Source organism: Anas platyrhynchos, chromosome 27, assembly GCF_047663525.1.
Source record: "Anas platyrhynchos isolate ZD024472 breed Pekin duck chromosome 27, IASCAAS_PekinDuck_T2T, whole genome shotgun sequence".
In the NCBI taxonomy this organism is placed as follows: Eukaryota; Metazoa; Chordata; class Aves; order Anseriformes; family Anatidae; genus Anas; species Anas platyrhynchos.
In genome coordinates, this window is record NC_092613.1 from 3,717,566 (window position 1) to 3,745,383 (window position 27,818).

A 27,818-nucleotide genomic window follows, 5' to 3' on the forward strand; every position below is an offset into this window, starting at 1 on the left:
ATAGCTAAATCCACAACTCAGAGAAATAAACTGAGTAAAGCAAATAGGAACTGGGAGTATTGAGCTGATCATGAGTGAACATCAGGACTGTTCATTGATTTAGTTCCTGTGCTTATTTATGTTTGTTTCTTAGAGCCAGTGGCAAAGACATGAAATCCACAGTGGCTGCACAAAGGTGTTCTCACTGCTGCTTGTTTTTGTTGCCTGGAAAGTTTGTGCCAGAATTGAGTGCAGTTTAGTGAAGAGACTTCTGCAGTCAGGGTGTGTGTGGGTGTAGCACCATTCCAGCCTGTGACTGCAGCAACCAACATCAAAAAGTAATTGGAAGAACAACCCCTGTCTGGCTCGGTTTTCTAGCTGATGAGCTTCCCTGTGACCTTTGGTCTGAGCTTTGTTTTACATAGGAGGACTGTGCTTTCCATTTCCCTCTGTGTCTCCATGTTTGCACGTACTCATGAAACTTTTTGGCACCTAGTAACGCTCCCTTTTCATCGTGCTGCACTTTGGAAGGAAATATTTCACATGGGGCTGTCCCAGGATGTCTCACTTGCCAGATTAATTTTAGGGCCTCTTTGAAATAGAGAAGGAATAACAATGCTTTACTTCTTTTCAATGGCTTCCAATTTTATTTCACTTTCCTTTTCCCAGTTTTATATCACAGACATCATGGAACAAGGGGAAAAAGGTATTTGATGCATTTTAAATCAAGTACTGTTGGCTCCATCATAATGGTACAATTGATGAGTTAACCCTAATTTAAATCACAGTTACTATTATTGAGAAGGACAAAGAATAATTTTTTTTATTCATCCTAACTCCCTTTCTTTCTTAATATTTATGAAGTATATTCTTTCTAGATACATTTATCTAATCAGCAGCTTTGTTCTATGATCTCTTCTCCTAAAGTAGTCCTGGTATGCGAGGCCTACACCCTTGTCCTGTTGATCCACTGCGATCCATTTTGTTCAAGGCTTTAACCATGCAGTTCGTTGCCTTTTCTTACAGCAGAGGCAGCACAGGTTTGTTTCAGGAGGGGGGAGAGGGAAGGTTGAGTGCAGAAGAACAAAAAATAAACCAGAAAATCCCAGACACCAGAGGTGTTGTACATGTATTGGTAGTCCATCAGAGCCTAATCTTGCAGGAGTTAGTACTGCGTCTGCTGGAGTCAAAGCTTTGGAAAGCAGGAGTGTGCTAGATGTCAAGTCTGCCACATCTCTTTTCGCAGATCTTTTCTGAATTGGTCCTGTGAAGAAGAGAGAGGTGTGTTAGAAGCTTCACATGCTTTTGTGTTTCACTACTTAAATAGGTGACTCCAAGATGATACTATCCCTTAAAAAAGGAATTGTAATGATAACTGACTTCCTTGTGTATAATTTTTGTTTCGGTTTTTGTTCCAGAGCGCTAGAGTTTGGGGGCGGAGGAAATTCTATTTTTTTTGTATGTTTCTGTTGTGCTTTCACATGCATTTGAGTATCATGCCTGCAGGAAACGGGTATTTTTATTGTGTCTAGTGACCCTACCTTTTAAATCTTTTTTTTTTTTTTTTTTCTGGAGGTGTTTACTCTGAGGGGAGAAACAAGCTTTCAATCCCTGAAGCTTCTGCTGTGAAGAAGCCAATTGTATCGTTAATACCTTTGAAGGGGGGAAGGTACTGCCTATGAGAATTCTCAGTATTTTGGTACTGACAAGCATAGCTGGGTACATATGGGAGTAACAGTAATTGGAAATTACTCTGTTATGCCTTGAACAACCTGAAGAAAAAGAGGAATTTAATATTAACATAAGGAGCTAGGTGAGCAAATAGAAATCCTCACTCACGTGAGCTTCAGTGCAGAATCTCAGCCAGCTTTTCCTCATAATACTGGAAGTTCTCTTGAATGTCCTCCCATGGCACGAAAGCCTTTGCTTCCTCTCCTTCCTCCTGTTCCACAAAGTTCTGCCAGACATACTCAAAGTCTTGAGGCTTCATAATCCTCAGCTTGCAGCCAGCTGACTTCATTTTTTTCAGAGCAGCCTGCATTTCTGGCTCTTCCCACATGAAGAGGCGCCCTACCATGATCGTCAGGCGCAGGTTCTTGTTCTTCTTTAGGGTCTCGGTTATCCGATCAGCACAGGTCACGCAGGGACTGGAGGAGACGTACCAGGTGACGTTGTAGCGGAGACTTGATTCACACTTGGGCAAAATTGTGTTAAAGAAAGCAATTTCTGCGTGGGCAGCTGCGTGCTCATCTTCCAGGTAGCCCCGAGAAGTCACTGACTCTTTGCCTTGGGTCTCGATAACGTAACACAGGAAGGTTTTGTTCCTGCCTGAGCTGTATTCCACGTTCCTGAACTGGAATTTGAAAAATATGGCTGGGAGGCGCTCCCTGTAGAAAGTGGAGAGGAGAGAAGCATCTCAGAGGCAGATAATAAAGGGTTATAGCATTGGCTTAGTTCCTGTGTGGTCTTGGTCCAGTTCAATCTATCATGGCTGTCTTTTGCCATGTGTTGAAAGGAGACGTTTCCTTGGAAAGGACAAAAACACATTAAAACCAACTGGTTGGTCAGCTCCTTTTACTGGTAAGGCTTTCAGACCCATTCCGAACACCCAGTCTTTTTCTCTGAATTTTGACAAACTTGGGCTGTGCTTTGCTGCTGTCTGCTTAGAGGTACTTGAAGAACTAGTTGCTGCTTAAATACATTTCTTGAGACTACAAAATTTACTGTACTCTGGGCCATTTGTACTCTTCTGTCAGTATGTTTCTGCAATGTTAATCTGCGAGATCTGTTGCCCTAATTGTTCAGGTAGCTCTGGCATTACTAATTAATGTTTTACCCTCAGTGCTTCTGCAGTCTGAATTTCCTTTGAGTAAAGGCACGTGTGACTGACTAGCTGCAGTTCATACGTGTTCTGGTTTTATTCTTCCAGAACCAGTTGAGTGCTAATATTCAGTAGGATTATTTTGTGGCTTTAGCTAAATGTGAGTTTCTAAGATCAAGCGTGATTTTGCTCTGAAGGAGTGTTTTTCCCACTGAAGTTTGATAGTATCCATGAGGCAGCTACTGATAAACTTCAGTCACTTCTTTTTGATTTGTTGTGCGCCTTTTTCCTTTTGGGTTTCTAAACTGTCATAATTCAAAGTGAACTATCACAGCGAGATGTGTTTCCAGTTCCTTCACCCAAGCAGGGTAGTCTGCTGTTACGTGTATGTAGGGAAGTTGAAAGTAGCTCCTTAAAATACTGTGTATGCTTTTATGTACTACTGATTGAAGAGGTGAAAAAAGAAAGCTGCATCATCTCCAAGTACCTGTTTATTTCTAATGGAGTACCAGCTTTTCGTGATTGTCCCCTGGAGCATCAAACTGGAGTACATCAGTACAAGAACCAGTGCTCGAAGGATGTGAGATGAAAAGATGCTGACAACGTGCCTTGCGACCTGCTAAATGCTACAAAGGATGGAAGTGAAGACTGCAAAGTAACCAAAGCGAAATAATGAGAAGTAGTAACACAACATTTCATTTATTGCATGCTAATAATCTTCCAGGATGTTGTAATCTTCTCATCTGAGCTTTAGGTGGACCTATAACCTTGATATTCCCACTGAAGCTCTAATGAATCTTTGTAAAATAGTGATAGTGTTAATCTTCCCCATCTCATCTCCAGTCAGATTATAATGTCAAACCTCTCCAGGATGTACAGCAGATGAAGGTCAAGAGACATTCTGAGACTCCTGGAAGTTTTAACTGGGGAGAGCAACGAAGCTGCAGGAGTAGGTGGCAAAGTGTCGTTCTGCTGAGGGGAAAGAATTTGTGATGCAGCATCATACAAGGTTTCTCCAGAGATGATGGAAACAAATGGTGAATAGACTCGAGATCAGTATGCTGTGCTCCCCTAGTCCTGTGGGATCAGAGGGACCACACTGTCAGCTTGCTGGTGTAAACCCTGCTTTGCACCACAGTGAAAATGGGGGGTGGTTGCAGGTCAGGAATCAGGACTGCCTGTGAAGGGCTGAATCTGATGCCCTATAAAATCAGTGGATGTCTTCCTGTAGAGTGTAATGGATAAGGCTACACTTCTACAGGGTGTAAGGATAGGACTGTATGAAACACCCGAAACAGCATGGTGTTCCCCAAATCAAGGTGACTGGAATGGGAATGGCTCAACAGAAAGACCAGTGTGGGGACCAGGCATTGGGGAGTTATGTAATACCTGGCTGCAAATGCTGCAGTACGTACTGAAAGCAAATGGATTTTTGCATAGGAAAGGATTAGTAATAGTGTGGTATCTAAAAACATAACTTTGAGTAAATTATAGCTATCATCAAGCTGCTTTAGCTGTGCTGCTCTAAACACCTAAATGCATTCTTCCATAAATGTTTAATTCCACTTAACAGAGTTTCAAAACTTCACTGGTATGTATATATCCATACTTGTCGCAGCCAGAGATTCTTGCTGCCAAAGTCCTCTGGCTTTTTTGGCTTTTGAGAAAGTTAAACCATAAAAGAACAGCCTCCCTATTTAATTTTTTATGATACCACAGTAGTATCTAGGGTGCATTTGGGCCTGCTACGCACATTCGCAGTAAAAGGCCTGGAGTTACAGTTCACACTTCTGGTTTGGATTTCCCAACAGCACGATTTTACAGATGAACAACTTCACTTGGAATATCAGTGTGCTATAGCAGCCAGATAGCGCGAGAGTTGCTGTGGTTAGGTTGGCAGTTGTGCTCTGTACGGAGAGAAGAAGATCATTAGTCTTCAAAATGTAACAAGATGTATGAGTCAAAATGATTTAGTTCAGAGCGTTGCAGCTATGCTGGGAATATCTACTGTTGCTGTCAGTCAAGGAACACCACAATTCCTTTTGCATTTAGTTGATTCATAAGATTGCAAGTTCAGAGTACAAGTCTGACTTGAAAAAATATTACTAGAAGCAGGTTTTCAGCTGCTTTTTTAACTGTATTAAGTGCTTACACTGTTCAGTTCTGCTTCAATCAGTTCTATACAAGACGGGACTTAAACAATAGAAAAGCCTGTTTGGGACCTTTCCATGCTGTTACTGTTTTAGGCTTTTATTTTTATTATTAAGCAAATAATCATTCTGTTCTGGTGTGATTTGGTTTGTGGTTCTCTGGCTTGCATTGAGAGTTTCCACAGGCCTACGTAAGGGAAGTTTGCACTACTATGCAGAGCTTCTAAACTACCCAGAAAGACTGCTTTAACTTCAATTTCTTAGTGTTTTCCATCTGTTCCCTTACTTCATACGACTTACCTACTAGAGCTAGTCGCATTTTCTTTAGGATGAATTGCAAGGCTTCCATTGATTTCATTAACAGCGTTACCAGACTCTAATTCAGCATAGCGCCTCTTATTCCCTGAACTCCTTTTGTCTTGTTCTTTGAGGCTATTAAAAAAAAAGTACATCCTTTGGAGAGTAGCACTTTTCCTGCTTTATATCCTAGATAATTAATGATTCTTCAGTTAATGATTTAATTATTTTTTAAAGATATTTTTGAAAGTCCAATTGAGTGTGACCAACAAGCTACCCATTGCCTTGTTTCAAAGGTAAGTTTGTGAGGCTGCAGTAAGTTGTTTTAAAATAACATCATATATCTAAATGTATCGCATCAGAGTCACACGGGAGTTCATTCCTGATTTAAGTCTCTTGACTGCAAAGCGGTGACATCAGTGATGAAATTAAGTCAGTACGTTTTGATGAACAGCTTAAACAACAGTGGACTGCTCCAGGATGTATTCACTCACTGCTGGCTTTAGCTGGGCTTTCTAGACAAACTTCTTGCTTATCGGCTAGGTGTCTAAGATTATCTGCAATGTTCACCTCAATCTGTTCTCCTAGCAGCATGGAATATGCATCAATTTAATTAGTAAGTTTCTGATAAAGAACTCAAACAAAGCCAAGGACATTTTTCAAGTCTAAGTAATTGGCTGACAGCTTGGAAAACTTGTTGATCATGGATACAGAATCAACCAATAAACTGTTTGCTAGTTAGCAAGAATCTCCTTAATCCCATCTAAACCAGACAAGGGAGGACATTTTGGCACAAGTGTGAATGGTAAACATGAGCCCTGGCTGGGCTTAGCTGCGTCCTTGCTACGTGACTCTTCCTAGCAGTGGGGACTCGAGGCTGGTGTCTCTGCGTAACAGGAAAGCCCCACAGCAAGTGATGCAGCAGTGAAAGAATGGGAAAGAAGGAACCATGTGTGCTGTAAGATTGGAGATGTGTTTGGATGCTGTGTGCTGCATAATCTCTCCTTGGAGTTACAGAGTGCCTGGCAGATGACCCTAATAACTGACTGCAAAATGAAGTATCGTGGTGTTTGCTTGGGTAGCTTAAGACACTTTACAAGCAATTGCAAATCAAAATACATCCCTGAAATAGCTGTGTCATCTGCTATGAAAAACAAAGCCTGCTTCTTTGGAAACTGAGATCTAGTTTTGAATTGCTTTCTTTCTATTCCTGAGTAAATCACTAGTTCTTGGCAAGCCTGTTTTCCCATGATTGAATGGCAGGTAGCTTATGAATGTTAATATTATCCTTATTTTACCCTTTTTTACTTTCTTTTTTTTTTTTTTTTTTTCCCTAACCTTAGAAAAAGGGAATGCCAACAAAATATAACAAGGAGATGCAAGTCAGTTCTTGTATTTCTTATGCTGGAAGCTGCGCTGCTATAGACGCCAAACATAAAAATTGTGTTGTCTTGCATGTAGCTGTATAATCTTATTAAAATGCACGAATACCACCGATTTCAGTAACTAGGCTAATTGCTTTTCTGCTTTTTTTTTTTTTTTTTTTTTTTTTTCAGTTAGAGAAGATGTTTTGTTGCCATTTCGCTCTCCTTACTGGCATCATATTTGTTTTAGGACTTGCACATGAGGTTTATGTATATGGAAGGTTCCTTTAAATTATTTACAGGCACCACACTGTTGGAGTGCTCCTAAAAATCATCTGTTCTAATGATAAGGTGCAGGTGGTCACAGCTCACTTGTGGTATATGGGAAGGTAAAAGCTGAAATATTATTTTTCCTGCTTCTGTGGAGGTCATTAAATGGTGCTCTTTAGGGGTTTTCTAACCATCTCAAGCCTAATTTATCCAAGTGCTTGTCCTGGGTAGTAGAAAGGCTGTTTTGTGATCTGTTAGATCACATTAATATGAAAATATTGAAACTTTGAGGCAAGAACCTCAATCTGTAATGCGTATTTAAGTACCTTGAAATAAGGTAGACTGGAGGAATGCAGCAGCTGCCCAGCATGGTCACAATGCCCTGTGCCATTGCATGGCAGGTAGGAGAAGAGAATGAGAGAATAAAAATGTGGGATTGTCTAAAAACTGCAGTAAACTAGTAGGACATATTCTTTACATTTACATGTTTTTTGGTGAGTATTTATACTTGGTCTTAAGATACTGGAGCCTATAAAACAGTGTCCTTTTGCTTGCTCTTCAACAACTGTTCACAAATAAACATACTCATGCTGGGCTCATTGATTATAGAAAGTCTAATGATCAGCTCTAGGAGGAACCAAGGGTTTATCACTGCTAGGAGGAACCTCATTTACACCCTGGGTAAAGTGTAAATAAATGTGTCTCCTTAAATGTCATGAAACGTACACAGCAGGGGCTTATATTTATCCAGGGCTGTGTTGACAAAAACATGGGGGGGCTTAATGTTCTTAAACAGAGTGATTAGGTTCCCAGCTTTTTTCATGTAAGCCAGCCTGGGCTGTAAGCCTCAGCTTGAAAACTTGGCTGTGTGTCACAAGATGCCCCTAATCCAAGGGCTAAAACTGAAATGCTTGAGTAGTAGACAGTGTAATTGAATTTAAGTGCTTGCACAGTTGCAGTTATGTGTTTTCTCATAATTCACATAACTGTCTTTATTGGCTGAAAATTCCTAAATAATTAGAAAATCCAAACAGTGATCAAACCAGGTTGAGGCACAGCCTGTACTGACGGGGTCCTTAAAATGAAAGTAGAAATTGCTGGCTTTTTCTTTATCTCTTTCAGGGCCTTTTGGGATTTCTGCTTTACTTCCTCATTCTCACCTTTAATAGCCAGCATACCGATAATAAGCTAATTATCAGGGGATACTTGGTCATGAGTCCTGCAGGAATTCACCAGATTTTTCTAAACACTTTCCAAATAGTGTTACAATGATCACAGAACAAATAATCACATACTGACAGCTCTAGGGTCCCTCACCAAACGTGCGAGTACTTTCATTTTGGAAACTTAAATTCTTGCCTTGCTTGGTATCAGCGTATGAAATGGTACTAGCTGATTTTCACAGCTTAACATACGTAGATCCACAGCACAGACTTTAACTCATTTGTAGAAAAGCCTTACCTGAGACTGCCTTGTGTCACCTGGGGATCTTGCCCTAGTCCTTGTGCCCTGGTAAGGTTCCAGCAGTGTGGCTGCCTCCTAAACCTCAGGAATTTGCTTTCCTATTGTTAACCCTTTCTTTCTGCAGACACATCACCCCTCACATTCCTGCTTCTGCCTTTTAAGTGTAGAAAGTCCTGCCAAAATGTGTAACAGCATTGTAATTCCAACAAATCTTTTCATTGCAACATAGCACTATGAAAGGTTTTTTATTATTATTATTATTTTTCCAGCCACAGTTAGCACACCGGTTCCTACCCAGGTTGTTGGGGTTAGCAAGGAAGTTTGAAGATACTGCCCAATTCCGTGGCAGTGCTAATTGCAAGTTGAGTGCTCTATGGCTGAAAAAACATAATTTCCTGATGAGATTCATTTAGTACGTGTTCTATGCATTTAGGAGTTGTCACCACGTTTGTCATTAGTCCAGGCTTAGTTCATAGCAGAGGAAAGTGCTTTTCTGTCCGTGTTCTAGCAGATGTATTATTTGCATGATTGTGCACGACAGAGACTAAAGGCTGTGAACAGCCCCACCACAAGAAGTGATTTTCAGAACATACGTTTTTTTAAGAAGAAAATTGTTTTTTCACCCCCATACAGGAACATAACCCAATTGTGTGAGATGAAAACTCATGCATGCTTTTCAGAAATGCCAACCAAATTTTATTTGTGGAGCCTTTCTTACCAGTAGCCCTGTCACAAACAGAAAGATTCCAAGTGGTATTTTAGAGTCTGGCCTGAGGTTTGCATACCAGCAGCTGGAAGAAATAGTAGTTTTGGGTTATATGCTGGGAGCACTGCCTTGGTGACTTCTGAGGGAGTCTAGAGGGAAGAGCTACATAGGGCATCTTGATACTACTACAACGAGCATTTTGAAATGCTTAGAGATAGCAGATTACACAGTTTTTTCTACTTGCAGCTGTCAATTACATCTGACAGAGTTCAGCTTCCTAGCAGATCTCCGTTATATCTGCCTCTTTCAAAGGCCAGGCTCCCTGGAACAAAAGGAGCTGCTTGCTGCTTTGCAGTCTTGAAAACTGCCTATTGTTTTGGTGCCCTTCTGTGAGTTTGGCTTTTTGAAAGTCAGGTTCCAGCTGTGGGTGTGGAGCCCTTGAAAATGTGGACTTTTGACTCTCTTGAAAAAACTGTCCCTTAGGTCCATAAAGTAAATCAGCCATAGCAGGAGTATTTTTCCTAATCCACAGACAGAGAAACTTTCAGACAAGAGCCACTGATCACACCAAGAAATCAATATTCAGCATTCATCAAGGACCCATACCTTCCATCCCTTCATTGTCAGGCAAGTCACCCCATTGCAGTGCACTATGAGGGAATTGGTGAGTACTGTGGAAACAGACCTGCTTGTATGAAAACAAATGGATTTGGCTGCCTGCCTGCTTGGGGTGAATTCATCCCCTGTAAAATGCACTGAAACTTTTAACAAAATCCCACAACGAAAGCCGTACTTAAACCATTTAAGACTACTCAGAAGTGCACTGGCTTAAGGTACCACCTTTAATTACCCAGCACCAAAGCTGAGGCAGGGACCTTTGAAGATCCCTGCCAAAAAGTTTCAGTCTTTTGCACCCTCTTTATAGCTAAACCTCTTACCCCGTCACAATTTCGAAGGGTGGCAGGTCTTCCCGCTTCACCTTCTTCTTCTTTTTTCCCTCGCCCTCTTCTGCGTTGTCAGGTTCACCGTTCTGGGCGTTGCTGGGCTCCTCCTGCTTTTCTGCCATCTTCTTGGGTATAGGGACAGTAAGTTAAGGCCACGGGGAAAAATAAAGCAATTTCTGAAAGCTCTCAGGGAGCAGAGACAGCAGAGGGGGGAGGGAAAAAAAAACAGAGCTGGGAGTTCCTGCACTACACACAGTTGTCAGGGGCTAAATATGGAACAAAGCAGCAACGACAGAGGCTGGATGGGGTAGGGTGACCGAGGGCTCTCAGATGTCGTCTCCTTCCCTAGCTTTCACTAGGCCTTTTTATCAATCCGTCGTGCTTCCTTTTTAATTTAAAATTAAGTGACGACTTCGTTGTGGGTGGGCTAAGCAATGGATGGAAAATCATGGAAGCATCAGTGTCTGTTTATCCATTAGCATGACAGATAGCTGGCAAGGTGCAGAGCTGGCAGGGTCTCCGTCTGCCTTCATTTGCCAGCTTATTATTTTACTAACCTTGAAGAACCACTGTTTTGGCTCAGGCAAGAGGGGAAAGGGGTGGCCCACATTTGATTTGCTGAAAAATCCCCATTGTCGTGGATTCAGCCTCATGAGCCACCTGGAGAGTCACAGCAGGGGTGTCTAGAGGAGCAGGAGTTCTTTCCTTCCACCCTTCTCTTCCACGGAAGGACACAGAAAACAGGAGCTGAACAGGATGAAATCCTTGGGCTTGTGGAAATTGGTGTTACAGATCGCATCAGCAAAAATGCTAACCAGACTTTATCCTAAATATCCTGAAGTCAGGCTTATAATTCACAGCGGGACAGTATTTCTTTTGCAGGAGCTGAACATCTGCACATTGTTCTGTTATTTTTTCTCATCCCTGCCTGAATGTTTGAGAAATGCCCACTGCACTGGGTGTGATAACATAGCTAAGAGTAAGGACTTGAAAAATTGATGGGCTTAGTGATTCCTGCAGTATTCTTTTGTTTCTTTCCTCTTTGCTGCTGCAGTGGTTGCAGGTGTTCAATGAGTGATTGCACAGGAGCCAAAGAATCAGAAGGACAGGAGGCTGTGGAGGTGTGATGAGAAGTGAATTGTGTCTGTGTGAGGACCTGGAGGTCGTGCAGTAATGTTTGGGCCTGGTGTGAACGGTGTGTTAAGAACAGAGTACTGGAGACATTCGGGTAAGGTGATTTGTCTGACCTCATGTGGGGGTGGAATCTGTCTTTCATACAAAGAAATGAGAAGGACTATAAGGACTATATATTATCAAAAGTTGGGGATGTTTGGTTTGCTTGGCACTATATCAAGCAGATTTTTTTTTGAAGAGGCTGCAGTAGCTCAGAAGGATACTCAGGGTTAATCTAAGATTCACATGAGCTCTGAAAAGGGTTTTATATGTTTGGTTTGGGAGGATTGTCTCTTTTAAATTCAGAATTATATGAAATTCTTCCAATTTCTCACAATTTAATTCACTTAAGGGTTGTATAAATCCCATATGAGCCAAGCCTGATGAAAACCTCAGTATGATTTTTCTCAGAGACTAATCCTGCCATGACACGAGACTGGAAGTAAATAGAAAGTGCGTAGTTGTGCAGAACTCAAGATTTAGCCAAAGCTTATTTGAAATCAAACCTCCAGGATCCTGGGTTCTGGATTTAGCTCAGAACCCACCATCAAGACTTGGATAAATATGCAATATTAAGCTATATTTGAGTGTTCAGTCTGTACTTAGTGGGAAACCTGCTGTTTGATTTAAAGATGGCTTGCTCTTTGCAGAAATCAAGCGTGAGTACCTGCTTTCAGCCAAAATGCAGTCTTTACAATACCATTGGAGGCAACTCCTAAGGGTTCTGCACTCTCACTAAAGTGAAATGAATTTATGCCATTAGGCAGATAATTTGCCTTCTGACTACTTTTTCAAGCCCCTTGCTAACAGCAGCCTGCCTTTCCGCACTTCTGTGAGAATCACAATACCCTTTGTAGTTCATCATTAGTAGCATCGTTGAAATGCACTCTGGGGACAGGGCACACCACCCACCCTTTTACTCCCACTCTGTTTGCTAGTGATGAGAAAGTTGTTTATTTGATGACTGGCATAGCTGGCACAGAGAGTATTGTGACAACGGCGCTATGAAGGATTTGACAAGTTCCAAGACATCCTATCTGCAGAACATACATCTTTCGTTTTCATGGTGCAAGGTTTTATTTATTTTTAAGCTTAAAATACTTTCCTGGAGAGCAGGTGTAGTGTTTTTCCTCTTGCCTGGTAACTATGTTCAAATTCCAACTCCCTTGTCCAATTACTCTCACCTTTGACATTTCAGGCAGTGTTTTTGGGGAAGGGGATCCTCTCTTAATGAGTGACAGCTTGTCTCCTTCTCCCCCCTGTATTTTGAAAACGCACTCCAGCCCCTCTCCAGTCCCTCTGACCCACTTTTCTTTATTTTTGGAAGCTCGCGACTGTTAGGGTCCCATTTTTTCCTACAGCCTTTAGCTTTCACTGGCCTGGCCCTTCTGTGGAGTTCAGGCCTGAGCTCCTATCTAATCTCCGGAATGTGGCACAGAGACTCTACCTCTGTCCAGCCCTTCCCCAGCTGCTTCGCAGCTCCATCTAGGGCAGTGCATGATCCCCCCCCCCCCTACAGCGTCTGCCTGTGCCAAAAATATAAGGCGACACCACCGAGTTGCTGTCAATCTGACATTTTGCATTAGAGCCTTAGGAATGAAAGCTTTGATCAGTTCTGTTCAGTTGTTTTTAAATGACCCGAGTTCCCCCGAAGTGTGCGTGTGTACGAGAGCGTGCGTGCATCGGCCTAATGACACAAGTCAGTGATGGAAATATTTTTCCCAGTAGCTAATTCAGAGAAGGAGCTGGGGAAGGGACGCAGTTACCCTCACGCAAGGATCTCCCTAAGGCACTTAGGGTAACTAAAATCATGGTGCTTCCAACCAGAATTTTTACCCAGGTTTCCTTCCACACTGCCCCTCTCCTCATTGATATAATGTTTTATTTAGTTGCCTATGAATTCTGTGTTGCTCTGAGAGCCTTGCACAGTGGAATCACTGTTCGATCACGGAAGAGGTACACGAGATCTGCACGTGTCAGGTCTCACACAAGAATCAGCCCACTGCCTCTCCTCATTCACTCCTCTGCAGCAAGGGCTAAATCCTGCTCGTCTCCAGCACTGCCCTGCAGCCTAGCAGCTGGATGCAGCCGGTAGGTGAGGACTCTTCCCACTTAAACAAATCCCCTTCAGCAGCTGCACTTCATGTCTGGGGAAACCTCCGACAGCCCTGCACTGCAGACACAAGATCGGCCATTCAGCTGCTTCCCTCTCAGGGGCACAAACCCAAGCTGTGTGTTCCTGCCCAAGCCCATTCTCCATCCTGTGGCAGATCTGTCCCGCAGCATCTGGCAGTCTGCCCCCCCTGTATTTTAAAGGTTCTGCATTTACCCTTTTGGGGCATTGAGGCCAGAATGCCTGAGCAGAGCTAGATGGAGTGTGGAAAGGAGTAGACCTCAAAGTCACCAAATCCGCAGTAAGACTTGAAGAGCTCTCTGCAGTGGGAAAGCTGCCAGCAGAGGGGACTGCTAGCAAGGGAAGGCTGAGGTGTCAGCCTCTTCTGGGAGATTTGATTCTGGCTTTGCTGCTGTCTTGCATGTTAAGATCTGATTGTGCATCTGTCCAAGTCCAGACGAGTTTTTCCACTGACTTTACAGTATCTTGAAATAATCTGATGACTTTTTCTTGTCTTAAAGGAGTATTCCCTTGACCTCTCAGGCAGGTTATCTGCTGGTCCTCTAATTACAGCAGAAGTTCCTTTCCTGAAGTTAAAATGCTTCTTCTCCTTTGCTGATCACCTGACTGTGAAAGTCCTTGCCAGGAAAAGGAAGCTTTTATTGCATTCTTGGGCTGAAGGAACATTTTTGGCTAAATGGGAGAGTGTAATAAGACACTGGCTGTATGAGTCATGGCTCAGAAGTGCTCTCTATTCCAAAGGGACAGCTGGTGGCAGTAACAAAACATCTCCCTAGATACATTGTCTGGCAGCAATCCCCCTCCTGCTTTTTCCGGCTGTAACTACCGTTACGTGATAAATAAATAAACACTCTGACAGTGATGTGCAGAGGCAGCTTTCCTTCCCTCAGCCCCTGGAGGCCCTCACCTGTCCCTTTCACTGCACTGCAGGACAATACTGCCAAGGTTTAGGGGAAGGGGTAGGGAAACACTGGTGTCAGCTGCTGCAGAATCCCACAGGGTTCAGCCCAGCCCAGCCAGGGCCCACGTCCCCCTGTACAGGACGTGAGTTCCCTGTGAAAAGAACTACACCAGGGCTGAAACGAGCCATGATGCATGCAGAGATAAGCGATGCTCTTGCCTCCTTGCCTTCCTTATCTTCACACTTGAAACCTGGGTGTCCTTGGCCTTTGATCCCAACACTTGCACACCCGTTACTACACAACCGTGGAGCTGGGAAGGAGTCTGCTTTGTTGGCAGGCACTGCTGGCTGTCCGATTAATTCAAAGTCCAACTGGAAGGTAATGGCAGCTCCAAGCGGCACATCCTCCTTCCTGCTGGGAGTCTGCTGCAGTTTTCCAGGGAGCGGTTCAAGAGGAAGGTCAGCCCCAGCCATGCTGCAGGTGCTCAAAGCCCCAGGAGTTGATGCTCAGCACCACTCAGTGCTAACGAGTCAGCTCTTTAAAGTTTACACACACACAGCAGCACATCCTCTCCAACACTTGACTATATTTTAACATAGCTGCAGACACCAGCACGTCAATTAAAGTTCCTTACTACCGAAGCTGGAGTATTTTCTGGAACAGCTGGTAAATTATTGAATGAGACAAGGGTTAGAGAAAGCGGCTGGGCTGAAAGGCAGAAAGATTTTGTTTTATGCACAAATACCATGTATCCAGCAAGCAGGGGATGTGCCTTTTGGGCTAAGATCAAGTGTACAGTCAGTTTAATATCAAATACAGCTTTCTGGAAAGACTGTCTGAGGCCTGAAGAGAGGGATCATCATTAGACATGGTGATCTGAGAGGTGGCTCTTCTATAAATGCCACGACCCTGTGAAAACTGTCATGAATGCACGGCCTTTGTCTGAGTCACCGCTTGAATCATGTAGACCACGACATGTCCTGCCGTGGGTTATGAATGTTCCCTGACACTGGGGCAGGATATGGTATCCATTCCCAAAGCTAATTTAGGGGGGCTGGACAAACACCTTGTGTGCCTGCTAAGGTGATACGGATCCAGCCTGCCAGCTGCCTGCTTTATGGTAGCATAAGCAAAACTTCTCCATGCTCTCTCTGGGCTTTCCTGGGGAAAAATTAGGATGAGCCCCATTAGGTTGCACTGACACGAAACCCACAAGGGCAGGGTCTGGGTCTGCTCTGCACTGCACAATATAAATAAGAAATCTTCTAGATGGCTGACTTTGGAACATCATTAACTATTTTTATGCAAAGGGTTTCAGTATAGCTGCTTAAATTGCAGATACGTTAAATGGTGCTTTAAATATTAATACAAGAGGGTGCTTTGCTGAATTTAACTTTGCAATTGATGGCTAGCTGTTATGTATATTACACATAGGAACACTTGCTATTTTTGCTGCCTGCAAGAAAATGCAAGCAGGAAAGAGAAACTATTAGTGTGCTTTCAGGTGGACTGGAAGGAAGAAGAACTGAAATAAAGACAAGAAGTCAGCTAGTCACACCAACTGGGAAAAAGGGGAAGACAAACATGAAAAGTTAATAAAGATCTATTATTTTTAATTCAAGATTTTACTTTACCTGCAGGAAAAAAAAATAGGAAGAGGGGAAAAGTGGAGTAATTCTGAAAGCTGTTCAAATATCCATCCATATATTTAATTTGGGACTGTTATAAAAACATTGCAAGTTTGAACCAGGTCGAAAGTCAGTTAACGACTTAGATGTGATTTAAATAATACTCTTCCGCTTTTGAAACACGGAGAACACTGCAAAGACCTGCCTTATTCCTCCTGGATTCACTAGATGGCTCTGCTCATCTCTGTTCTCCATGGCTTTCCCGTGCTAACTAGGAAAGGATAGGCATGATGGTGTTCAGCTGCCCTAAATCATTCTTAACTCCACTGAATTGAATCTCCAGGCCAGATATTAGTTTCTTTTTAGAAAGCAGTAATTTATGTCTTCATGTCCTTTGGCATGTGGCTTTCTGGAAGACACAGACATGGCATCACTGTAAATAAGATGAGTGGTAACACACGGTTATATAAAGTCCCGAAATATGTAAGATTTTTTTTTTTTTTTTAAGTTTAAAAAAGTGGCTTATGATTTTCCTGGTGCTGCTTGCAGTGCTCACTGCTTTATAGTCCTACTGCTTACAGTCACATCTATTCAATGGCCTGTTCTTATGCAGCTTTTACTCAGGAGATTACAGCAATATGCTTGCAGCAGCAGTCCTGAATAAAGGTGTCCTTTAGCTAGAAGGGAAAAATAATGGATGGGATCAAAATGACAGAACAAGATATATGGCCAAATTTTAAAAAGCACCACAAATTTCATCTGCACTCAGCTGCTGGTATTTGTTTCTCTTGGGCTTAGCTTTCAGTCATGCTGAGCACCTAGCTATTCCATTTACAGGAGTTGGACACAGGAACATTCAGCATCTCCGAAAATCAGGTTTGACATGACTTGGGAAGGACCCCAAACCCAGAGCTGCTGCTGTTTAAAGGGGCCAGCGAGAATTAGGTTCCTTACCTTGAATGTGTGGGTGAGATACAATGGAAGAGCCCATTACAGGGATGCAGCTCCTGCATCCCTGCAGCGTGGGAGTGTCTCTGCTTTGCGGGACCCCAGCTGAAGGCACCTTTGGGACTTTTAGGCTCCAAACCCACCCCATTTGCTCCTAAAACACACTGAGGAGTGAGTCTGGCTGCTGGAGCCCTGCAGAACCCTGCTGCTTATCCCATTCTCTTTGGTTCACGAGCACAGCTCACAGACTCCAGGCAGATTCCCTTGAATTTCTTGAGTCCCTTTTGCAAAACTAGTGCCAAAGCAGTAAAACAAGAGTAACTTGGATTTATTTATTTTCCCAAACAAAAGTGGCTTGGTTTTATTGAAAGCAAATACATTTTTATTTTACATCCTCATCTAAGCCTCTGTACCCAAAAACCTTTGCAAGTAAACCCACACACCTTAATCTAATCAGCTGCCAGAGAGGATTCACTTACTACTTTTCTTCACATAAATTGCTTCTATTGATTAAAAAAAAAAAAAAAAAAAAGTAAATATTTTCTTAGATGGCAACATCTAACGTTCAGATCTCTCAAATGCAAGGGCTAGAATAAAGGATAGACAAGGGCTAGTCCATTCACATTTCATATCTGATTCTGTTTCATGGCTTGGTCCTATTTCTCTAGAAATGCTTGTATTTTATCCTTTCCCAATGAATAATATTCAGGAGTGGAAAGACTGGGATGAGGTACCTGTACTGCCTCCTACAGCCTGGGCATGAGACTTTTTGCCAGTCGTATAGTTACAACTCTCAGGACAGGGTGAGCAAGTTCTTGAATTTTAAAATAGCTCTTGTGTTTCTGTACTTAAGAAAACAAATATTTTAATGTGTTCCTCCCCCCCCCCCCCCCCCCCAACCCCAAAGGCACTTTTATTAGTCTTTCTTTTCTGGTAAGGAATAGTGCACAAAGGTGGAGGAGGTTTTCTCTGGGACAAGCATTTACATTCTAATCATTGCTGCTTTATCTTGGAGCATGAAACTCAACAAGTGCAATACTCCACAAATAGAAGTCAAAGTACCAAGTCCCCTTTCACTAGCAGAGCAAGACAGATTACTGCTTTCTGAGTGTCTGACTGATAAAAAGCTAATGGTATAGAGCACAAACCAGGTGATACATGAAAAAGAAGCAACAGCAAGAATAGCAAAAACTCAAGTCCTTTAAAATTGGTGTGCATCAGTGAAGGGCATTTTTGTTTGGTCCAGAAGAGGAGATAGGATTTACCCGCATGTGTGAACAAGTTCTGCTCTCTGGGGGAATGGTAGCGGTGCAGAAGGATGTCCGGGACTGCTACTTTGAATTTCCCTTGTATCATGAGATGCTAATTTGGCTAATGGAATTTGACCTGATAGCATTATGGTCATCATACAGCTGTAGCCCCAAAACCTCAACAGTGGTGGGAAAAAAGTTCTCAAAGAAGTGTGGTTATTTTACAGGAGCACACAGGTGTTTGATGCAAACCTTCATTTTACACAGCCATGGTGAAGGTGGAAGGAGGAGGAGGCATGTTCTGCCTGTCCCAGAATGGATGCCCCAAATTACTAGATCTTTGTTCACATCAGCATAGTTTGGTTTCACAAAATGCCTTCATTTCTGTCCTGCTCTTATTCACTCTTTCCTGGTTTTTGCTCAGGGTTGTCCTTCCAGATGCGAAGGGTGAGACAAGTGGCCATGGCCAGCCAGCCCAGGTAAGGCACCATCAGTAGTGTCGCTACCTTGTTGATGCGGTACCAGGAGCACATCATGCCTATCGCCAGGCTGTCTAAGCACAGGATGTCAATCAGTGCCTGGAGAGCAGAAAGAAGAAAATTAGTGTGATGCTCACTCGTGGGAACATACAGCAAGATTATAAACACTCCTACTAAAGGCGGCGAGAAGGAATAGGAATCAGGAAGATTTAACACTGAGAAGTCACCTATGCTGATCCTAAAGCCTGGACTCAAGTGAGTGAGACCTGAATGTATCACACCAGGAGCAAAGACCAATTTTAATTTTTTGCTATCATGTTCCTCAGACGAATATACCATGCTGTTTGTGATGATCACTGGCACCTTCTGCTGATAATGCCTATGCAGACAGATCAGAAACATGCTTATGTCAGTACCAATGGTTACTATCACGTAAACTTTCTAAATGTATCTTTAACACAGAAAATGGCAAAGTTCAGATGGAAACACGCATCCCACTCTGTGATCTCCAGGCCTTGGCACCTGAGATAAATGCTTCTTGGATATAGCACATGTCCAGCTCTGCCATGCTATGTCTAAGCTTCATGCATATTCCCCCAACATGCTCTGCTATGCACCTTGCATCGTATCAGTAAGCTCAATTATTAAAATAATTGCTCAGTAAGCTGCTCACAGCTAGTCTGCCCCCACAGAGATGCTAACTTAGCTGCTTGCTGGGACAGGGTGTGACTGTGAGGGGGCCTTATCTCTCCCCCCAAGTCCTCATCTAGAAGATGCAGCAGCTGGGCTATTGACTTTTGGATCTCCCGCCCTGCTCTGGTAGGGCTGGCTATCTGAATGACAAGACAGGGCAAGGAGTGGAAGGGACTGATACCATTGTCTACAACCAGGTGCAGCATGAATTATATCAGAGTAAAAGCTCTTCTTATCGCTCTCTTTACAGCTGTGTAATGCTAGGTAGAAATCCTCTAAACAAGCTCCAAAACCGTGGCAGAGACACCAGCAAACACGCCTCCAACAGCAGAATGGATGGCCAGATACATTACCATCTTCAGGTTGCGTGCACCGAAGAAGAAGGGCGGCCAAGCCCAGTTCAGGGCCAGCTGAGCCCCGTAGAGGCCGAGCGGGATGACAGCTTTGCTGCTGCAGCCGCCCAGGTCATTCCATATCAGGTAGGAGGCATAGCTGTGAAAAGGGAAACATTAGTGTTTTGCTGTCCTGAAGTGAGTGAGCCCACAATGTAGACAAACTCTTCTCAGGAAAGATTGTCCCGCAGTAAGGATTTGTTATATTTGCATGACAAATGCTTCCATGCCTCCCTGCTCCCAGACCCATCATCTGTGCCATACTGGTGTGGCTCGTATGATTTCCCTAGGGCAGTGGCTGTTCTTAGTAACCTGTCACAGTGCTAAGTGCAGGCTGTGTCCCTGGCCAAAAGCACAGCCTGCAGCCCAAACCTGAGGAACTCAACTCAGAAGGTGGCTCAGGCTGTACTTCATCATCTGGGAGTAAGCATACCTGATGTGCCCTGCTGACTGAGAGAAAATGTGTCTCACAAAAGCAAATGAGAGTTTGAATTGACTGATGACAGTAGGACGAGATGGGGAGTGGTAGGCAGAACTTACCCCATGCCAGTGTACAGGACTGTCCAAGCAAGAGGAAATACTTTGCGGGATGGACACCACGAAGGCTTTTTCAGCTTCTCGTACCAAACAGGTATTTCCTTCCGATTAAAGAACCAGCCAAGGAAACCTCCAACATGAGGTAGGACAGTAAAACCAACAGTATAAGCCCACATCCTTTCTTGGCAGCTTGAAGTAGCCTTTTGCCTATTGTAGGTTAAAAACAATAATTGATTATCACTTTGAAGGGATATTTTTTCCTACTTTGATCTTCCAAGCTTTTCCTCTAATTGCCTATGTTCCACTTTAGTGGCTAAGATAAGTATTTAATATTGCATTCAGCTCTGCTACTGACTTCTCTCTGCCCAATTTGGGAAGTAGAGATAATTATTTCTGTCATGGTTACATTCTCTCCTTGATCTACTAACCAAAGACCCCTCACCCCACTGTTATTTATTTCCCGGGTTCTTACAATCTATATGTGGCATGGTTCACCTAAGGTGGTTATATTCTTGGAAGACAAGACTGCGGTTACTTTTATCATTCCTCCTCTGAATGCCTAAGTCAGACAGCATACAAACTTCAATGTACGTTCACGGAGGCTACGCATCTCAGTAGAGCTGTTATCTCTCCTCTGCATGCTCTTCTGAATATGAAAACCCAGACACGGATCATGCCCAGAAAACCCAGTCCATTCTGACTTCATCTAATTTGTCACCATGGCTTTTTATTTTAAATGAGGTCTATAACAAGACAATGTCCTTACAGAAGATTTTAAGTGCTCAGTGAACCTTGTTTAATCCTCCCTACAGTTCCAGCAGGAAGAGGTGGATTCTTGCCTCTGTAAACAGGTAAACTGAGGCACAGGATAAGTTTCTTAATTTGCTCACAGTCTAACCACAGCCAGATTGCATAAAAAGAAGGAACAGAAATTTATTTTAATAATTACATTATGCTTCCGCACAAAACAGCTCTGGTAAAGTCTAGCATTTCATTCCCCTGTCATTATCCTCAATAAGGCTGTGAACCTGACAGTCTTGTGTCCCTCCTCCATCTGTCTCCGCATTTGCCTTCCCTTTTGATCCATGAAGGAATTTAAGCCAAATTAGCATTCATCAGGAATAACACACAGGATTCTCCAGGAGCATAGAAGTTTAGTGCATCAGCACATAAAGCACCTGAACAAATACACTCAGGAAAGATTTGGTTTTTGCAGTGCAAGAAGAGAGAAGGAGGCACAGAAAATTCCCTCATCCTGAGAAACATCCCTCGCATTCTGAACACCAGTCGGAGGAGCAGGGAGCACAAGGAGAGGACTGATCTGCATATGCTTCTCTGTTTGGGAGTCTAATCCACAATTAACACTTTGCTATAGCCTATGCTAATTGTTATTATTATCATCCTGCTACAAAGCGTTCGTCTTCAGAAACACACACAAGCCAGTTTATACATCAATAAGGAACAAATACGCCAGACACTATCTCTAACTAACAATTCCCTTACCAGACAATTTATAGCACTATTAAAGTGTCTGTGGGACCAGAAAATCAACCAGACACTGAGAGAAATAATAGCTGCTAGTCCTGCTTTTAAAGTGTAAAACAGCAGCAGCTGAGTTTCAGTTCTTCTCATGGTACTTCCATAGCAAACAGGGTAAAGCAGATTTTTACCCCTTCCCAATTCTTTTGAAGCTGGGAGGTTGCAGAAGTAACTGAAGGTTGCAAATAATTGTAACTGAAGGTTGCAAATAATTTTTTATATCTTGTTTTGCCTCATAGTTGGTGTAATTATGGAGTCTGAGCTATAAAAAAACTTACCGTCTCTTACCACCTTTCTCTCCCTCGCAAAGAAAAAGGGTTGGACATCCAAGGCCAGCTTCTGCTTGTAGTGCTGGTGCTTCTATACAATGAAGGGAACATCAGCTGAGTTTTACCTAAACAGCAGAAAAAAGGGTGTGTATGCGTGCGCACTGGTGGCTGTGTCAGATTACACCACAGAGCCCAAATTCAGCAAGAATTACAAGGATCCTCAGCAGTGGGTGAGCAGCTGGGGGGGGGGGGGCAAGCCTAGCTTTTGGCTGCAAACACCACAGCAATGCCACAAGTGAGGCGCTGGGCTTGGTTTGAGGATGAGCATCATGCCTGTAGGACAGAGGGTGACTTTATGGGACAGAACAGCACCCTTTGGTCTGGCAGGGAGTGCATTGCCCATGCAAACATACAAAGCATGTCATGCAAGAGCGTGCTAATTGTACAACAGCTTTGGGTAAGGGATCCAGGGCATAACAGTGTGAATTCTGTGCAAGGGTATGAGCTATACTGATTTACTCCACCTGAGGATCTGGCCCAGAGTGTGCAGACATCCAGGGGTGTGAGTGCAGGGCAGAAGGAGCCCACTGTGCCTGCAAGGGCCTCTGCCATCCCCAGGGAATGTTCAACAGACTGCTGGTGAACGAAATGCTTCCCATGGTTGCCTGTCCACCAGCCTTTGGGCTAAAAATCGCTGGGAACCACTTGAATTTAAAATAAAGACATTACATGAGCATGCTAAATGAAAAAGAAAAAAGCTAGAAATCAATTTCCATTAGTAAGCTGTCTGCGAGGGATGGGGAATTAAACACTAATTTACTTCGGTTATGGGTCATTACCTGAATTTCATGGCCGGATGCAGGATGGCTGGTTCCTAGCAGAATGCAGTAGTACTGTTATGACACAGAACCAACGAGATCTTCTCTTTTATTGGGCTCAGAAGAAAATTATTTTTTGTGGGAGGAGAAAGGAAAAAATAACCGCAAAGGTTTTCAGCCAGCACAAATCAATACAGTGCTATGGAGGTAGCGTGTTTATATACTGTAATTGCCCCTTTGAAATAACAGATGCCACGCACATTAATCAAGCAGTAGCCACCTGCACATCCCTTCAGAGTCTGTTGCTATTTGTGACTGGAAACTCCTGACATGCACCGAGGCGGCTGCGTTCTGCAACAGAGCATTTTGCACTGCATGTGGCCACTTTGCCGCTGCCTGGGTGCTGAAGCAGCCATCCTGCAGGGTGCTGGTGGGTGCTGCCTTCTGGACGCCTCAGCAGCCTTGTCACAGAGCCAGCAATTCGACAGGTTTTAGCTGGTAGCATTTCCTTTCCTGGGCTTGGGCACAGAACTTGATTACTTAGCTGCTCAAAATGTAACGGTTGAATTCCCGAGTTATTTTAGAGGCTGCAAGAATTAAGAACTGGGGGTTAAATCACAAGGATTTTGGTAACCCTGTGAAGTTGGGGGTGATACTCCAGGAGAAGAGGAAATGCAAAAAGGGGGGAAAAAATAACCTGTAATTCATGTATCCGTCTTACTTGGGCTTTGTAGCAAAGAAAGGGGTAGGAAAAGACATGGAGGTACGTGGAAAAATGGGATATGTAACGGATCTGCCCAAAGTGGATCACAGTGGGCTGGATCGTAGCAGATGAGGTGGCATCGCCTGGGCAGGTGTCTGTTTCCGAAACACAAAGTTAGGGCATACCTCACTCGTCTGGACTTCTGAATCGCATCTGTTACGGTGTTTATGAGTTGAAGATGCTGGCAGATGGTCGTAGGGCTGCTGGTGGATGCACAGAACAGACAGCGAGAGGGAGTGGTGAAAGACAAGGATCAGGTCAGGGAGAGCCTTTGGTGAGCCCCAGACCGATTTCAGATACAGCACGGGCACACGTGCAGGCACACCGACACGTCTGTGCACATGCTACAGAACAGAAGAGTCTTGCAATAAACCAGAAGGACTTTCTCTAGCACAATACTGTTTTCCCTTTGTTACCATAGATTTATGCCTCAATATTTCTGCTTTGATTCATTTTACAGTAAGACAAGATGAGGTAATATTACCTCTTAGTAAAATCAGTTCTATATTGTATCTTGATGTGCATCTGTATATTAAAGTAATATTATTAGTGGATTTTAGGTCACTGTTGTATCACTGCAATATGTTTTCATGAAAGAAGAGACCTGGGAGAGCTGAGTTACACAACTGTGTTTGTTTTCTTCTTCTTAGCAACCTTCGCACGTTGTCCCAAGAGGTTTTCAGTCTATGCAAGATTAATTGCCCAAATATAAAAGCCCTGTTAACCTGAATATATTATTGAAAAACAGCATATTTCAATCTGCCCTAGTTTTGAAAATAGAGATGCCAGGTCAGCTCCTGGCATAAATCTGCAGTGCTCCACGAAGCCAGCGGAGCTTCTCTGATTTACATCGGCAATAAAGTCGGCCTGGTTTGTCTGCCACTGATCAGCCAGTGCGCTCGCAGAGCTGCCGCAGAGGACACGGCGGTGGCCAGGGAGGAACACTTGTGACAGTCACCACGCAACTGAAAAACTCAAACCTGCCAGCCTTGGCACTGCAAAATAAAATACTTCATTTTTCAGGTTCACATGTTGTTTTGTTCCAAAAATTAAAATAACAATAGTTTTTTAATAGAAAACAAAATTGTCCTTAAAAATATTGTTCTGTTAAGTTAACAAACCGAGATAATATGGAATGATTTACGAGTTTTCAGTTGTTCCTTTTCTACTTGGGCTGTGCAGCACAAGACCTGCAAGCCACTGGGAACTTGGGTGTGGATTGCCTGGCTAGCAGAGCCATGCATTTTGAATTTCAACTTTTTCTCCACTAGAGGGAATTTTAAAACTGATCTTAGGGATAAAGTACAGTTTTCTATATCTCTTGCGGGACATTGCTGCGTGCAGTCTGGGCTGTGTCTGGATGCACAGTGGCATTGGCCCCTCTGTAAAACACAAAGTCCTTTCTCTGTCCTGGCTGATTATGGCTAATCACAGGAATAGCTCTGTTCGGAGATTAACAGCAGAAAAACCTCCTTTATTTCCTAGGGCTCAGCCTGTGCTTGCTCCCTGCCTGCAGAGAGGAGCAGGCACAGCCGTGGCTGCAGCTCCGGTGCTCACCCAACACATCGTCGTGCACGGGACTCTGCATCCCATGGGGCTCTGTTTGGGGCCAGCCATAACCAAAAGGCCAGACCAAGCTTCCAGGTAAGTTTTGAATGCTGGGAGCTCTCATAGTGTTGTTTATTTTTCAGTAACAGTGCTGGTGAAGACTGGTGTATGGAGCTGCTCACATGTGATAACCCTAAGGGGAATGGTGCAGCCTTATCTGCATGCAGAAGTTACCCTGCAGGAGCCAAATAAATTGTAACGGACACAGCTCAGCCCCTTCTTTCTCTCCAGGAGTAGCTTAGTGTGGGGACAGGCAGATGATTGCAAGCAATTAAGCTATACTCTTCACAAATTATCACTTTCAAGAGCTGAGCCTCTTTAATTAACCACGTGCTCAGACCTAGCCCGGCATTACTGTGACATAAAATATTTTGCCTTTATCTACCATGACCGGTAATACCTGCTTTACCAGGGTGCTTGGTGGCACTAATTTTGACCTGCAGGAGTCAAATGAGCGAGAAGACACAGCTCTGGTCCCCCTGACCCCACGATCACCCCCTGATACTGCCCTGGTGTTGGGTAGGATGCTCCTGGTGCTGCGCAGGTGCTATCCGTGGGCTGCGTGGAGGGCTGGCTGCTTGTATCCCGGGCCTCAGCCCTTAACTCAGAAAAAAAAAAAGCAGGAATGGTACAGAGTCACTGGCAGGGAGGTGTACGGCAGGGCATTAGGAGTTATCACAACTCAGCCACGTACTACTGTCTCGTGAAGTCATGATCTCAGCCCTTGGATTAATGTCAGATCAAGGGTATCGAGTTTAAAGTGAGCCAAAATAATGGTGTTCGCAGAGGGTTTTGTAATAATGCCTTAATATAGCACTTTAAAATGCGTTTCAAGGTCTTTCCTAAATGCAGAGTTGATTGAGAAAAGCTATTGCAGTTTCAAGTGATGCTCTCACTTAAATCAAGTTCACGTTCCTGTGCTGTTATGCCCTGAATTACACTGGGGCACACTTGAAGCTGGCCAAGGCTTCGTAGTAAGGGCACAATATTCACCATTTATGAAAAATATGGGGAGAGGATTTTCCTGTTGGCACTTCCAGAGGAAAGCCATATAGAAGGGCAGCTCTTACCTTCCTGGGCTCTTGGAAAAGCAGCTGATAACCTTCAGCCCCTGAGATGTGTTTTCTGCAACTAGAAAGGAAAGCTCTCAGATATTTCGGGGAAAGTAAGACAAGCACCACCAGCAGGCATTGAATGATGAACTCCAGGAGACTGCGTGCCTTTATTTATTCCTAGGGCAGGAGAAAATATCCCTTCCTGCACTCAGCCTGGCCAATGAAGCCTCCTGGCTGTGGTTTGTGACATTCCTCTGGCTCCTGCTAACGCAGCGCTTCTGAGCTGGCTGCGAGAGGAGCTCAGGGTCCCTTGCCAGGGCTCTGCCAGGTCTGAGGACCCGGCAAACCCTCAGCTCGCCCAGGGCTCCATAAACACAAAACCTGCATGCAATACTCATTGGGTGCATTAGGGAGGGAGGACATAAGTCAGCTTCCAAGTTTTTTATTGCTGGTGATTATGGATGAGGAGGAAGGGCAACAGCTGTCTTGGATTTTCCGTAGAAGCCATTTTCTACCCTAATTTATTAGTTCAAGGCTTCCACGAGACCTGGGAGGTAGCATTATCTCTAAATCTGCATTTATTGACTTTTTTTTTTTTTTTTTTTTTTTTTTTAAGTTAAGGCCAAGATTCAATTGAGTGAGAAATTTACATCAAAGTATTTTAGTTTTTCTTTTCTTTTAATAAAAATGTCATTTGCACCAGCAGGGAAAACTCCAGTGATTGCTTCTTTTCGGCCAAAATATTTTTGCTGAGAATTATGAAACTGTCAAAATACATCAAAACAGTGCTTTGAGAAGTTTTTCTTAGGAGAAAAACTATTTTTTTCTGCTGAGTTTCTTCAGCCTTTGCAAAAATAGAAAGTGAAAAGGTGAAAGGATGCAGGGGCTGGAGGGAATTCACAGTAAAAGGAAAATATGGGGAAAGATTCTGCAGAAAACAAAGGTTTTTACTAAAGGAAGAGAAACCATAACATTTGAAAGGTAAGACTTACTTTTTCACTTTTCCATCATTTTCTTGAGTTAAACAGCCCTAATTTTGGTACTATTGTCATATTGAACCTCCATTTGGTTTCTGTTAGCGAGTCCTTGCAATCCTGTCTCTTCCTGTTTTTCCCCAGATGCAGGATGTGTGAGTGAAGTGAATATTGCCTCATGGAGCAAATTCACCAGAAAATGATGGGAGAAATACAGGCAGGCTTCCTGAGACCCTTCCCTGGTGGGTTCCTGGGCAGCTGGGGGGGGTTTCTTCCTGGGGTGCCTTTCCCCTGGGGTGATGTCCCTCACATCAGAACAGCAGCATCAGCCTCTGCAGGAGTGTGGGCTTCTCCACCCAGCAGCAAAGGTACCAGCTGTGAAGCCTAGATGGGATGGAGCATGATGTTTCAGCCAGGACTGGTGTTCAGTCGTATTTCCCCTAGAAATATCTGCATCAGGGAGCAGCAAAGGTGGGGATGCTGCAGGAGTGATGCTGCTTGCAGATAACAAAATGAGACTACAGACTGCTTAAAGGCAAGGCTCAAAGCCCGTCTGAGCAAGATGCAGACTGCCAGAATTTTGCTGTTTTTGTGGGTCTGCCTTTCCCTCTTGTGCTGGATGCTGGAAATGGCTCATTGCTTCTCAGACAGCTGCCCTGCT

The 27,818-nt window shown here is 43.6% G+C and overlaps 2 protein-coding genes and 1 long non-coding RNA gene across 3 annotated transcripts; all 3 read right to left on the minus strand.

Annotated features, from left to right (window-relative positions):
* Window positions 1-598: 598 nt before the first annotated feature.
* Window positions 599-10,365, minus strand: APOBEC2 (apolipoprotein B mRNA editing enzyme catalytic subunit 2). The gene is made up of 3 exons (XM_005026827.6): window positions 9,990-10,365; window positions 1,819-2,366; window positions 599-1,243 (listed from the first exon to the last, which is right to left on the minus strand). Exons 1-2 carry the CDS (start codon window positions 10,115-10,117, stop codon window positions 1,826-1,828), a joined length of 669 nt encoding a protein of 222 aa, XP_005026884.1. The 5' UTR covers window positions 10,118-10,365; the 3' UTR covers window positions 599-1,243; window positions 1,819-1,825.
* On the minus strand, window positions 4,483-9,983 carry LOC119713962 (uncharacterized). Its single transcript, XR_005261111.2, has 2 exons — window positions 5,251-9,983; window positions 4,483-4,707 (listed from the first exon to the last, which is right to left on the minus strand). It is a non-coding gene; the product is annotated as an uncharacterized lncRNA (long non-coding RNA).
* A 7,295-nt stretch (window positions 10,366-17,660) lies between the features above and the next one.
* On the minus strand, window positions 17,661-23,974 carry TSPO2 (translocator protein 2). Its single transcript, XM_038168421.2, has 6 exons — window positions 22,779-23,974; window positions 22,464-22,643; window positions 21,949-22,030; window positions 20,135-20,338; window positions 19,556-19,694; window positions 17,661-18,608 (listed from the first exon to the last, which is right to left on the minus strand). The coding sequence occupies exons 2-6, from the start codon at window positions 22,549-22,551 to the stop codon at window positions 18,426-18,428; spliced, it is 696 nt and encodes a 231-aa protein (XP_038024349.2). The 5' UTR covers window positions 22,552-22,643; window positions 22,779-23,974; the 3' UTR covers window positions 17,661-18,425.
* Between the last annotated feature and the right edge of the window lie 3,844 nt (window positions 23,975-27,818).